Genomic DNA, 13,997 nt, shown 5'->3' with positions numbered 1-13,997 from the left:
GTAAAGGTTACACCCTCTAGAACCACCTCCTGTCTTCTTAATTTCTCCCTATTACATGTCATGAAACAATGACACTAATAGAGCAAGCTTGTATGGGGACAGGTAAAAGATGTGGGGTTTATTTGGAAAATATACCCAAATTCTCCCCCTGCTTTTTAAAGAAATGAAAAAATACAATTGAATGAAAATTAAAATTAAGCGTACACATGCACACACACAAAAGTAATAATAGTAATACTAATTTGGATTATTTCATTCATAATCCCTGTGAAAAATAATTATTGGAGACTAGTATCTTTTTGTATTAGTATTAATTTCTGATTAGTATTAATTTCTGAGTTAATCCAAAAGCCACTTTGGAAAGCTCACCTATCTCTAGTGGTAACATTTAACTAATACATTTTACACAGTATAATTTCTATTGCTTTTGGAAGAATTATTACTCTCATGTGTCAGTAGACTTATATATGAGTGAATTTCATAACAGGAAACCTGACATTAAGTGAGGTCTTATATATTTAAAATGTGAAATTTGAAATATAGTTGAAATGCTTAGTCTGGTCAGGAACAAAAAAAGCATGAAGTATCCACACAAAAAACAGTAATGATGAGGATTGTCACATTACTGCAGTGTCAGAGTGCTTATCTGCAGCAGGGCATTCAGGTGACTTGCTTAGCACATTAACACTGAGATGATAATATGATAATGTATAATATACAGAGTTTGACAGCAGTGGTAACTTGGTTGTGCGAGATAGTTACCACCAATCAGTTATTAGAAATATTATTAGAAAGCTAGAAATATCTAGCAAACAAGCCAACATAATCAAGTGGCATACTTACTTGGCGATAACAAATGCCTTCGTTGTAGGTATATAGCAGCCTTTAGAAAACTTGGAGTGAAAACAACATCTCTATTTTGTTAATAGTGTGTGTGTTAAGTTGGTGGAAAGCAGCTTAGTGGTGGAAGCTCTGCTCTCTGCTATATGTGAATTCTATTACACGTCTACAACACACCCTATGTTTGAATGAGTAGCAGCACCTGTGAGACTTTTCCAGTGGAAGATGAGGTACTCTACGCTGTATTTTTGCCATCCAAATTTGCTATTCAACACTGTATTTCACTGAACCCTATGTAATTAGCTTTCACCATTGCAACAAACAATTCGGCTTGCAAAACAATAGCTGTGATCAGAATTCTTACCTTTTTTTATTAAAGGTTCCCATAATTTTTGTGCAGCTGGAATTGTCTCCGCCACAGATTCCACATTTATCATACTGCAGCTTCGAGCCAATAATGCCATCACATCCTGTTCTCACGCATTTGCCGCGGACACAGACAGAATTACTGTATGGCCTGCATTCCGTTCCATCAGTCACCTGTTAGATGAAGTCACCACTGGTTAAAACTAAGATTCATTTCTGGATGATTTCTTAGTGAACGTTCTTAACTTTTTGGGAAGCTCAAGAGCAGGGAGGGAAGGAATTCAATTCAGTATGCATTTAAAGCTAAATCTGTCAAATTCATATTTTCCAAAACAGTATCAAGAAAGAAGCACAGCTGTGTTTTCAAATTCACGGTCATCTGAATTTTGTGATGCAGTTCGCCAACCAAACAATGTTAACAAAAAAGCATGGTTGGAGGAAAAATGACATGGTGGACTATGTCATTTGTTGTATTTATCTAATTTTAAGACCTGCTAAGGAACAGATGATTGTTATTATGTCCTGACATGGGTGGTGCTGTGGGTTAAATCACAGAGGCTAGGACTTGCTGATCAGAAGGTCGGCGGTTCAAATCCCTGCAACGGGGTGAGCTCCTGTTGCTCGGTCCCGGCTCCTGCCAACCTAGCAGTTCGAAAGCACATCAAAGTGCAAGTAGATAAATAGGTACCGCTCCAGCAGGAAGGTAAACAGCGTTTCTGTGCGCTGCTCTGGTTCGCCAGAAGTGGCTTAGTCATGGTGGCCACATGACCCGGAAGCTGTCTGATGACAAACGCCGGCTCCCTCAGCCAATAAAGCGAGATGAGCGCCGCAACCCCAGAGTCGGTCACGACTGGACCTAATGGTCAGGGGTCCCTTTACCTATACCTATGTAAATCACAGAATTTAAAGAAGGTCTTTTACCCATGTATATAGTCTGATTTCCACAGCATACTAAACCAAAGATTGGCTTAGTAAAACTGTGTGAGCATGCAGGTTCACAAATAACAGCTAGTATCCATCTTACTCTTCCCTGGTTCTTTTTGCTACAGCACCATGCTTAGTTAAAACAAGGTTTGGCTTAGCATATTATCTGGGGCTTGCCAGATCTGTCAGTGGGGAGAGAGAGAGAGAGAGAGAGAGAGAGAGAGAGAGAAGAAGCAACAGCCTGGCCAGGGGCTGTTGAATATTTGGATATATAAAAGCTTTCAGCTTAAACAGACCTTGGCCACCCCTGCTATTCATAACACAAATATTTTGATATCTTAGAGAGAAGCAGTTATTGAAACTACATTTACCTTTTGAGAGAAAACTACATAGTAGCCAGTTCCTTTGGCTCGACAAGTGAGCTTGCAAACATCTCCTGGCAGCACTCCTGCATATTTGGGGACCCATTCTACAAAGGTTTTGACACCTTTTGCATCGGATTGGTAACCGTTTCTTGCTTCACATTGTTCCTGGCGAAAAGCTTTAGCTGGAGAAGGATGATCATTCATTACTATTTGTGTACATATATTCTCCCAATGCTAGCATACACACAAGGTGTGCATCATTTCAAACACAAATTCACAACACTGGAAGACCCAGAATCCATCTTATCAAGAGACAGCCAATGCAAAGCTTATGGATCAAATCCAACAAAACAAAACATCATAGCAAACAGTATGCCACACTGTTACCAGATGGTAATTCACCTGTGGAACAGCTGTCATAGCATAAAGTAGGTAGGAAAAAGCCTTGATATACTGTATATGGCCTGTAGGTCTAATGTGCAACTAACACTCATCTAGTGAAGCCCTAACACATCCTTGCAAAATCTGTCAGGGCAACTCTTCATTTATTGGACTTCTCTTCTTCAACCCACTAGATCAGATAACCACTTGCAATTGCATAAAGTGAATGTAGTCAATGTACTCAACCCAGAGCAGTAGTGAATGCAGAAATGTCTATTATTATTTAAACCTAGAGTCTCTGCAGAAAGAGTCAAGAGTCTTTAACCATGTCACTACTGCTCTGGGTACAGTAAGAAACAACATTTGCACAATATTGAAGAAGTACCACAGTCTCTGACATTGTTATTGACTTTGATTTGTGGAAAACATACCATTGGCAGGACACGGCAGGACATTACAGGAGCGATAGATTGCCCGCTTTCCTGTGCAATACCGGCCATTGTTTCTAGGTGCAGGGTTATTGCAGTGACGATATGCAAACTGAACACCTCCACCACATGTGCGAGAGCACTGTCCCCATGGTCCCCAGGAACCCCAGTTCCCATGGTTTGAAGCCTGAAAATATAAAGGATAAAGGTTAACAAAGCTCATCAGCCAAACTTGGAGAAGAAACACAACTTCCAAATTCACTGGCATTTGTGTCCCTGTTTTCTAATTGCATTTGTTTCTTTCTCTGCGTCTTTTGCTCTTTTACTGAAACTAGAAATCTTGATGTCGGTATTCAGTGTCCAGGTTCAGAGGCAGCATGCCACTGATCACCAACAGCTGGTATTCAACAAAAGGACAGAGCTGTTGCCTTCCTGACCTGCTTCTTGGCTTCTCTTGAGGCATCTGATTGGCCACTGTGTGGTATAGGATGCTAACTGGATGGAACATTGATCAGATCTGGCAGGGCATTTCTTGTGTTCTCCTGCCCTTAGCAGGAGAACTCCTGCCCTCCAAAGGAGTTTGTGTTTCTAAAACCAAGGACTACAAGGTATGGAAGAACTCAGAGTTAACACCCCATTTGATCCTGGGGCAGCCATTTTACCAGCAACTATGTCAGGTGCTCCTACTCTGGTGCAGATAGAATCACTTGGCTGTGCATTAACAGCCCATAATCAATCAACCAGGCAATGTCATGGCTAATGTATCCAGAAACTGTTCCAATTCCAGTAAGTTTGGTTCCAGTGAAGGCAGGAGCTCCTATCATGTGTTGTTAAAATGCTAGACTACAGGACCAGCAGAAGTCATGTTCTGTGGCTGTTGGAGAGCTCGATAATTCTTTTTAATCCAGGTGAGCAGGCAAGAGGTCCAGTATCAACTGTATCCTAACAAAGAAAAGTGGGATGCCTAGATTAATACCTTGTTCTGTTGATGATTAATTTCCCTTGAATTCTCACTCAAAACAGGCCACAGCATGATTGGGCCTTGTACACTTTCATATGGTTTGATCATTAAAGTAGCAACATACCGAGTAATATTTTTTCTTCGTTTTATCAACACATTTCCCCTGAAGGCAGATCCTTCCTTTTCCGCATGGCGTCCCCTCCACAGCAGGGAGTTTTTTGGTCAAACACACCATCTGACCTTGGCGAACAACCGCACACCACAGACGAGAGCACACATCCATTCCAGGACACACTGTGTATTCAGACCCAAATGCCAGCTTGCATTGACGAATGGCATCATATGTTTGTCCTGGAAGCTCCTCAGGGCCCAAGATCTGTTTTCGTGGTTGATCCAGTAAACAGTTACCTGAAAGGACAACCCAGTTTATAATTTGCTTCCTCTCTATGATGCTTGCCATACCTCTGAAGCTTCCAAACTAGATAAAGTGATCAAGAGTTTGTTCCAAATCCATTCAGTTCTCCGTTGGGCTCTTGTATATCATGTGGAAACATCTAACTGTAACCTGCTTGTGGCTATATATCCTCTGCTTTTACAATAACCTTTATTTCACAGGCTGCAATTCATAACCCATTTATTTTATTTTCTAGTAGTCCCACCAGAGTAAGTTGGCCTTTAAATTACAGATATAGAAAAAGTATTTCCCCTACTATTAAAAAAAGAAAAGATTGCTCTGGCTTGCATGTCAGTTTATAATTGGTACTATCAGCTTCAAAACCGGGCATAGGGGTTTTCGTTTCTTTTTAATTTCTGTGTACTCAAACCCACTCTGTGAGTGAGGTCTTCCATATATATCAATGGGACCTAGAGACATTTCAAAATAAACAAAGCTGTCATTTGAACATGCTGTTGAAAAGCTAAGCCTTCTTAATAAGGAAAGCCAGAAAAAGCATGACACACAGCTGTAGCCAAGGGAAACTTGTAAGAAGGGATGAGGATTCATTAAATCAAAAACCAAATCTGCACAGGAAAGGCAATATTGGTGGCAAGTGCTCATTGGGACCCCCTAAAACCAAGGAGAACCACAAGACCAAAGAACAAACAATTCATGTCTATACAAATGGGAAAGAACATGGTATAAGGCATAATTATGTTATCTGTGATGTCAAGCACTGACCTGGCACTATCTCTGGGAAAAAAAGCCAAAACAACATCAAGTAGTTGTCCTGGAAATTCAATTTTAGTGGATTTTTCTTTCTCATAGAAGTAACCGGCTCTTATGCTAATACAGGGAATTACAGCCAATCTGAAGAGCTTTCTGTCTTGTTTATAACCCTTGTAAGAGTCCTGTGTGGGTGCCTGTGGTTCAGCGAAGCTTCATTTCTCTTGAGCCAAAATAGATTACCACAACCTGTCTCTCGCTGCAAGCAGTGCCAACTTCCACTTGATGATGGATGAAAGCATGCAGAATATAAATACCTCCCAACTTCAGGGACTTTGAAAACATAATTGGGATAAAGGTCTATATTTCAGAACATTTCTTTTTAATAAAATCAATGATACCTCACTGCCATAAACAGAACTCAACCACCATGATTATTTGCCCCCCCCCATGATTCAATTTTAGTTAAAACACCCTTCTGCATCATCACTTATTTCTCTCCTCAAGTTTATAATTTTATCAGCTCTCTGATGACCCTGAGCCAGCATGCAGGATATAACTTTTACCTCAGGCATATTTCACTGCATTTTAAAAATAAAATAATGTGTCCTTGCTACTTGATGATACATTGTTGTGAAATAAAACACCCCTGGGTTATCTTGTGCATGCTGAACTGTGCTTGGAGAATGAATAGGATAAGGAGACCAAACAACTTATCATCTATATATTTGGGAAAGTTGCTTGTTCGCTATGAATTTGGACACATCTTAAGATAAAACAAAATTTTGCATTATGGTTCCTGACATCAAGGAGCAGGGTTTTTTTGTTTGGTCTCTATTTGGATACAATTGGGCATCATTTTGAATCAAGACAGTGGAATAAATATTTCAAAACCACCGATTCTAATCACAAATTTAAAAATGGCCCTGTTTTTTGGCTTCTTAGAATTCTTGAGCAATGCTAGATTCAAGGCTACTAGTCTATGAAAAACATTTACAACATATACAGTTGCTACCTTTATATAGTCCACTGTATATGGTCCACAATATACAGCATGGCTAACACTGGAGTAATGTTGTGATTCTATACTATGCTAGCAGCAAAGTCAACAGCACAATCATCTCAGTAGTTGTTTCTAATATGGAAATCCACACACAGCTAACAGCATCCTTCAAACAAGCATACTTTTGCCTGGGAAAATGCCAGAACTGCACAGCAAAAGAAAATCTGCCATTCCTATAATATAAGCCAAGTCCATAGCCCTGTGGTTGGGAGAAGACACGTAGGCAGACCCACCCCACCTCAGAAGAAATGCTGGAATCCTGTGTCCCTTGGGCCAAAGCTGGTCAACCACCCACTCCTGTCTTAACCACACTGTACTCTTCATATTACTGTAGTCTCAAAGCAGCCTAACATACAACACATATGTCTGCCTCCCTTTTCTCACAGCCATGCACATGGCAAAGCAAACCAAACCATGTAATCTGGCACTGTGGGGCCATAGGTCTGTGGAAAAGTAATGACTTAGTACACAAGAAGTCCCTAGGTACAATATCCTATGAGACAGGTCAGGGAAAAACCACATACATTTACTGCAGTGCATCAAAAAGAGCCAATTACAGTAATTGGTCCAACAGTATTATTCAGGTCTATCTTAACTATGGCCCAGGAGGCAGTGAAGATTTCTAAATTTTGTCTTGCTATTAATCTGTCCAGGGTTTTTAACCTTCTGTCTTGGCTCTGTAATATTGTAAACTGACCTGCTTACAGCTGTGGGTGCTAAAGCCCCACAAGATTCCCATTTATAGCTTCAGTATTAAAAATAAATCTGAGGACTTTACTCAAAGCTTCCATTTGTATCTGAAGGTTCCTCCCCCTGGTCTTTGTGTTTTCTAGAAGTGCACCAAGTGAACTTTCTGGATAATAGATAAGGGGTGCAAAATGCCCAGAAACTTAACATTGGGGGCCTCTGTCAAATAAGGATTAAATGCAAGGATTAAACTGTTCCTTTTCTCAAAAACATTCTGTCTCAGTTCTTGGATAAACACATTTAGACACTACAAACAAGCTTCTTCATTGCTTTAAATGTTCCAATTAATGAGTTAAAACAGTATTTTTGGTAGCTCAGCATGTGACCCTCAATATTTATTCACCACATTGTTTATTCTAACAATAAACAGAAAAATAAGTCAGCTACTTTGCAAGTTTGCTATGTGTGTGGATTGAGAAATGCCAATGGTGGTCTATGATGAGGCAGCTGCTCAGAAGCCAGCTGGTGGCTACAAGTAACCATGAAGGCTGTGCTTGAGAAACACTCTATTAACCACACATAGAACTACTCAAGATTAAGTCCATGGCACTACTGCAGAAAGAGATAGTGGAAAGTTCTAGTTAGGCTTATGTGCTCTCCCAGGAACAATATCCAAAACACAATAACAACAATACGGGCTGGGGGGAGGAGCTAACAAGACATCCATCCACAAAGTCCACAGCAGCTATACTGACATATGGGAATCATGATGACACTTGCCAACAGTGTCTCCTATTAGGTATACATGGAAGGCATAAATTGCACATAGTCTGCCGTGCATTGACAACAGTGCCTGATCTATTAGGCCATGCTGTGGCCAATGGTGAGGAGGCTAGGCTGTAGGACCCATATAGATTTCTGGGGCAGGAGATGGGGATCTTGAAGTTCTGCTGCATCCTTCTATGCAGACAATGTGTGTAGGAGTGAACGTCACACATCTCCCATAATGGAAGAGTTGCTTGAGCACCTCAGTTGCTTTGGTTGCCCTTTCCTGCACATTTTCCAGCTCTGCAGCATTCATTTTGAGAAGCAGCAACCAGCAATGTATGTCGTATTCTAAGGGTGATTGCACCACAGATTTATATGAAGGCACTGGTCACTTTATTTTTAGTCCCATTTCTAATAATCCCTAACACGGAATTTGTCTTTCCCACCACTGCCACACACTGGGTCATGTTTTCATGGGCCAGTTCTCCACAACCTAAAGATCTCGTCCCTGGCGAGTCTTTGTGTCTCACTGCCTCCACATGCTTCTTTTGGGGAGCTCAAAAACAACAATATTGTGTTTCGGAGGTGGGGGGAAGGGAGAGACAACAGAAGGCAGGGTTGGTGTGCAGGAATCCTACTCTCAACACACACATGTAAGAGCAGAAAGGAGTCACATTATAGGATTTTTGTTATCCTGGGAGTGAACCCTGTAACACACATCTTCCCCAAGTATCATGTTGATTGTGCGAACTGTGCCTTTAACTGAATATTCCTCCATCACAGTTCCTACTTGCATTCTCATGTTTCATAGATGCAGCAGAAGCAGCTGGCCAGGTGGGGGAAGAGCTGTTATGCTAGCTTCCTAGTAGGTAGGTCGCTGTTGCTTTCTGGGAGGGAGGGGAGAAAGTGACAGGGAGGTAAAGGTGGTGCAAATGCATGGGTAGAGCCAATCTGGCACTCCTGCCAACGTGTCTGCACTCTGCTGACCTCCCCAGTGCTTCCTTCTCCTGCCACCTGCCACCTCACAAGTTGCTTCTTTGGGACATCCACACATCTTAATGTATGAGTGTGGCTCATGGACTCTTGATGGTGTGCTATGATTGGCTTCTGCATCACCAACCATTAGTGATAGTGGGAAGAGGGTATGGAGGAGGGGGAGGAGTTCTCCTGAGCTCTCCACCACCTCTTGTGAGTGCTTATTTTCATATAACAGTTATTTTGTTGATGCCAACAGGGGAGTTGGGGCCTAGCCTAGGGGAGAATAAGAATCAGACTAAGCCACCCATTCGTCTCAGATTGAGACCCCTATCCATTGCTTCTCCTTATGCCATTCTAATTATATTTGCACAAAACATACACTGACTTTAACCTAATGTTAAATCTTGTGACCATACCATCACAACTTACCAAGCTGGTGTGATTTGGAGCTACACTAGCGAATGGACCTTTGCTGCAATCCCATCCTTGTCCAGCTAATGTTAACTTGAATAAGACTGCAGTGCAATGTGTTTAAGACAACACTAGAGGAGTGTAGATATACTATGGGAAATACAACTGTAGATCTTTAATAAATGTCTTATAAAATTGCAGAAAGGTAATAATACTACTACTGCTAATAAAACTAATAACCCATTTGGCTGTGTTAGAGGCAGTTATCGACAAATGATAACGGGATGAAACATACCATTGCACACAGCACTCAAAACCATCCTACACAATGTTGCCTTTTACAAGTGCTGCATGCACATAGTATGTTTTTCATCCATAAGGATTTCAGTTTCCATAACAACTAGATCCATTCGTTCAGTTAGGTCATTTTTATCTAAGCATTCTGGAATTTGAAAAGGTTGTTTAAGAGCTCCAGTTGCATTAGCAGCACAGTGAAGGATTTTAAGAGCATTTTGTTGTTGTTAAGGAGAAGCTGGGAAAGAACACTGAAATACTAATATTAGCTAAATAAATCAAACTGTCAGCTTTTGAAGCAGGGCTGTCTTCTGAAAAGACGTGGAAACCTGAGTTGAAATCTCTATTTAGCCCCTGATGCCTTGGGCAAGTCACTTTGCTCAATTTTAGTTCTCCACCTGCCAACTGGTGATAAAAGTGGCCTACAGTGGTACCTCAGGTTACATACACTTCAGGTTACATATGCTTCAGGTTACAGACTCCGCTAACCCAGAAATAGTACCTCAGGTTAAGAACTTTGCTTCAGGATGAGAACAGAAATCGTGCTCCGGTGGTGCAGCGGCGGCAGCGGGAGGCCCCATTAGCTAAAGTGGTGCTTCAGGTTAAGAACATTTTCAGATTAAGAACAGACTTCCAGAATTAATTAAGTACTTAACCTGAGGTACCACTGTACTTCACACTGTTGTAAATAATCTACCTATTTGCAATCCTTTTGGTATTTGCTATTACTACTTATTTTTATCTACCAGTATTACTAATACAACATCTCACTGCTGTTTACTATTCCTACTACAGCTTTTTCTCCTCATTTAGGTAGCGGTAGCAGAGTGTCAGGGGCTGTACTTCATTGCATTTAGGAGTCAGATAGCAATATAGCAATTATTGTAATAGCATGAAGAATGTTAAAGAAAAGTGAAAGTAACTTCAGTTCTAATTAGAATAACAAACACATATTTTATAATTTAGAGTTAAAATGTTTTTTTTTTAAAAAAAAAAAAATAAAGTTCCTAGCGGCACATAATGTCCAGCATGATATAGGACACTAAGATATCCATACATACCATGGCCATCATCCAGAAATTCTGTTATTGTTGCTGAAGTGCATTTGGACCAGGGTTTAGAAGCATCAATGCTTGTTAAGATGGAAGACATAAGCCTCTTATCTTCCATGGAACCAAAGTTCTCCTCACAGAATTTGGAGTCGTCATGGGAAAGTCCAAGGAGATGTCCTGAAGGAAGGAAACAGAACAGCATCTCAGTCTTAATACTCCTTTTAAATTAAAATATCCACCCAACTATTGATTCATTAGTCATTTATTTAAGAATGAGGGGACAAAAAAAGCAGCTTGTCGAATAAACCTGCCACTATGTTATTTCGGATTATACTTGCAAAGCTTTATGAATGTGATGGGGACTATAAAGTTGGATATAAATATTCTAAATGAACTGAGTAATAGAATTGTAGAGTTGGAAGGGACCGCGAGGGTCCAAGCTCCTGCAATGCAGAAATCTTTTTGCCCAACTTGAGGCTTAAACCCATAACCCTCATGTCTCATGCTCTACTGACTGAGCTATCCTCAAAATCAGTATTTTGTTTATTTAGTCATTTAAAATATTTCTTAATCACCCTCAAGCAGGAGATTCCTGGGCAGTGTACAAAAGTGTGATGAAAACTATCCACATATCCAACAAAAACAAAAGATAACTCAACAAAAAACACAAAAAAGGTAGTAGAGCAAACACATAAAACCAAGGACCAAAGAAAGCAGTTCCAGTTAAAATAATCTAATCTAGGGAAATAGGAAAGTCCTAATCTGGCATCAAAAAGATTGCAATGTCAATGTGAGGCATTTTTCCTTGAGAAGGCCATTCTGAACCAGCACCACAGAAATGACCACAACTATTTAGATCGTTATACACAGTGTGATATTAACATAGAGAACCAGTAAGTTTTATTCTAGATATAAAACTATAGATATTTATAGCTTAGTGTTTGTATAGTGCTTGTACCTCCCCTGCCAGGTACAAGCAACTCCCCATTTACACAGGGGTTGCGTTCCAAGACACATAAGCTCTGCACAGTATAATGTGAGACCAAGGTCTACTGCTCAATACTGCTGCATACTGCTGCAGATGATCCTGGATATAATGTGCTATAGAGGAGAAGATGAAGTGCAAGCAAGATGCTTCATGCCAGGGATGCTTGCTACACAAATCTGATAATGCAAGCTAGTGAAAGAACTCACACACCACAAAGGAATATGTGCTGCCCCCGCTTCCAAGCTGCTAGCAGTAGGAACTGTGCACATATCTCTCCTGAGACTTCAGCAATGGGCATATAGATTTTAACACATCTCATTCTAAAGAAGGACTTCGTCCCACAGTTGACAGAAGAAGTAGCATTACTGTATTACTGGCCTACAAATGACACATCCTTGCAGCTTCAACTGCAACTCACTGGGAAACACTAGATGGTGTGGGAGATTGTTTCTAAGATCTAGAGTGGGGTGGCAAACGAAAAGGTGCATCACACACACAAAAATGGTTTCCCCTTAGTTGCTGTCCACGGGATGCGGGTGGCGCTGTGGGTTAAACCACAGAGCCTAGGACTTGCCAGTCAGAAGGTCAGTTCGAATCCCCGCGACGGGGTGAGCTCACATTGCTCGGTCCCTGCTCCTGCCAACATAGCAGTTCAAAAGCACGTCAAAGTGCAAGTAGATCAATAGGTACCGCTCTGGCAGGAAGGTAAACGGCGTTTCCGTGTGCTGCTCTGGTTCACCAGAAGTGGCTTAGTCATGCTGGCCACATGACCTGGAAGCTGTACACCAGCTCCCTTGGCCAGTAAAGCGAGATGAGCGCTGCAACCCCAGAGTCGGTCACGGCTGGACCTAAAGGTCAGGGGTCCCTTTACCTTTACCTAGTTGCTGTCATTCCATGCTACCACATTGCTTAATCTCACTTCTCTCAACTCCTCCCTTATTTATCCCTGAGGGAGCATCCGGGGGAAATTTCCCCTTTCAAATCACTGCCATTTCAGAGATAATGCTCTGAAATCACCAGAAAACTTTCCGCACAGTACTCAGCATGTACTATGCTTCTGTATACTATGGACTCCTGAAACAAACAACAACAAAAAGGGCCTGACATGTAACCATGGGCCAGACTGCACACTTTATCAAGTTGTGGATTCGTATACTTCCAACAGATTTGATTTTTTTTTTTAAGACAGAGGCTCTGTATAGTCTTCTTTCTCTGTCAGTGCCAAAAAATCTTGAAAGGCCATCCTGAAACAAAGGATGCCTTTAAGAAACATGAAGACAGTGCTGGCTTTGCTGTCTCCATGGCTGATGTTATCACAGAGAGTGCATCAAACTCATGGAATGAGTGGCACCAGGATGCTCTACTCACTGTCTTAAAGGCACTGCAGGCAGGCGGCACTCAACACTTCAATGAATTCTGAGGTAACTGAGCTCTTATTATAGTCATTTGCAACTGAAATCAAGCTTGTTCTGAAAAAGCCAATGATATGTTAATGAGCTGGTTTTAGTAAAACCTGGGAATGCGGTGTCCCGAGAAAAAGGCGTGTCTGCACTGGAAGCGCCAAGCTCTGTCAGGCATGTTGGTAGGCAGAGGAATCGCTTACCTGGAAGCATCCTATATATGTATACTGTGGAAAGATGCCCATGACATTTGGACATTTAACAGATTCTGAAACATTTCTTATAAAGGAAAACACAACAAAGTAATTAAAATAAATGAAATTAGATTGGGCTTATATATTATAGAAAACTAGTATGAAAACAGCTAAGATATATTTGGGATGGGTAATTCACCTTGATAAGTGGAATTGGATTTGGCAAACAGTCCTTCAGGGAAGTTTTTACATGTTTCCATTCCATTGGCACGTAACTCTACTACATCCTTATCGGATAAATAGAACCGGCTGTTGGTGGTGCAAAGATGCAAGTGCTGGGATGCAGATTTTTTTTTAAAAAAGTGTCCTAAAATAAGAAAATTCTGGGGGATAAAACCAGGGGAGTGATCCTATCTAACAGTTATGCTTGAGGAGTGCAACAGGATCACTACTACATTCATTTGCACTGATGCAACAATATACGGACAGAGTGAAATCTATGCCAGTGAGCAGTATCACTGTGCCTGTGGGATCCTGTCACAAAGAAAAGTAGGCCCACTCACAGGTCACTCCCATCTTCTGTGCCAGAATAATGGTATGCTAACAAAATAGATGGTTTAAGTAAAACCATTTCCATTGGGGAGACATACTGGTACATGGTAGATTTGGACACCTATCCAAACCTCCTTCAGTTGGCCCATGTGTTCTCTTTGACTGGCTAAAATACTGTACTAT

General features: G+C 41.0%; 1 protein-coding gene across 1 annotated transcript in view; it reads right to left on the bottom strand.

The window, feature by feature from the left end:
• The window catches only part of ADAMTS5 (ADAM metallopeptidase with thrombospondin type 1 motif 5), a 52,903-nt gene that overhangs the window by 9,636 nt on the left and 29,270 nt on the right, over window positions 1-13,997 (bottom strand). Inside the window, exons 3-7 of the mRNA XM_083736344.1 lie at window positions 10,690-10,857; window positions 4,390-4,673; window positions 3,308-3,491; window positions 2,502-2,677; window positions 1,205-1,380 (exon numbers count right to left, since the gene is read on the bottom strand). Coding sequence (XP_083592470.1) covers window positions 1,205-1,380; window positions 2,502-2,677; window positions 3,308-3,491; window positions 4,390-4,673; window positions 10,690-10,857 — 988 coding nt within the window. The remainder of the gene's footprint in view (window positions 1-1,204; window positions 1,381-2,501; window positions 2,678-3,307; window positions 3,492-4,389; window positions 4,674-10,689; window positions 10,858-13,997) is intronic.

The sequence above is a fragment of the Podarcis gaigeae genome (assembly GCF_964106915.1).
Source record: "Podarcis gaigeae genome assembly, chromosome: 4".
Classification (NCBI taxonomy): Eukaryota; Metazoa; Chordata; class Lepidosauria; order Squamata; family Lacertidae; genus Podarcis; species Podarcis gaigeae.
The sequence above is the reverse complement of the archived record's forward strand: the minus strand, read 5'-3'. Positions and strand labels throughout refer to the sequence as shown.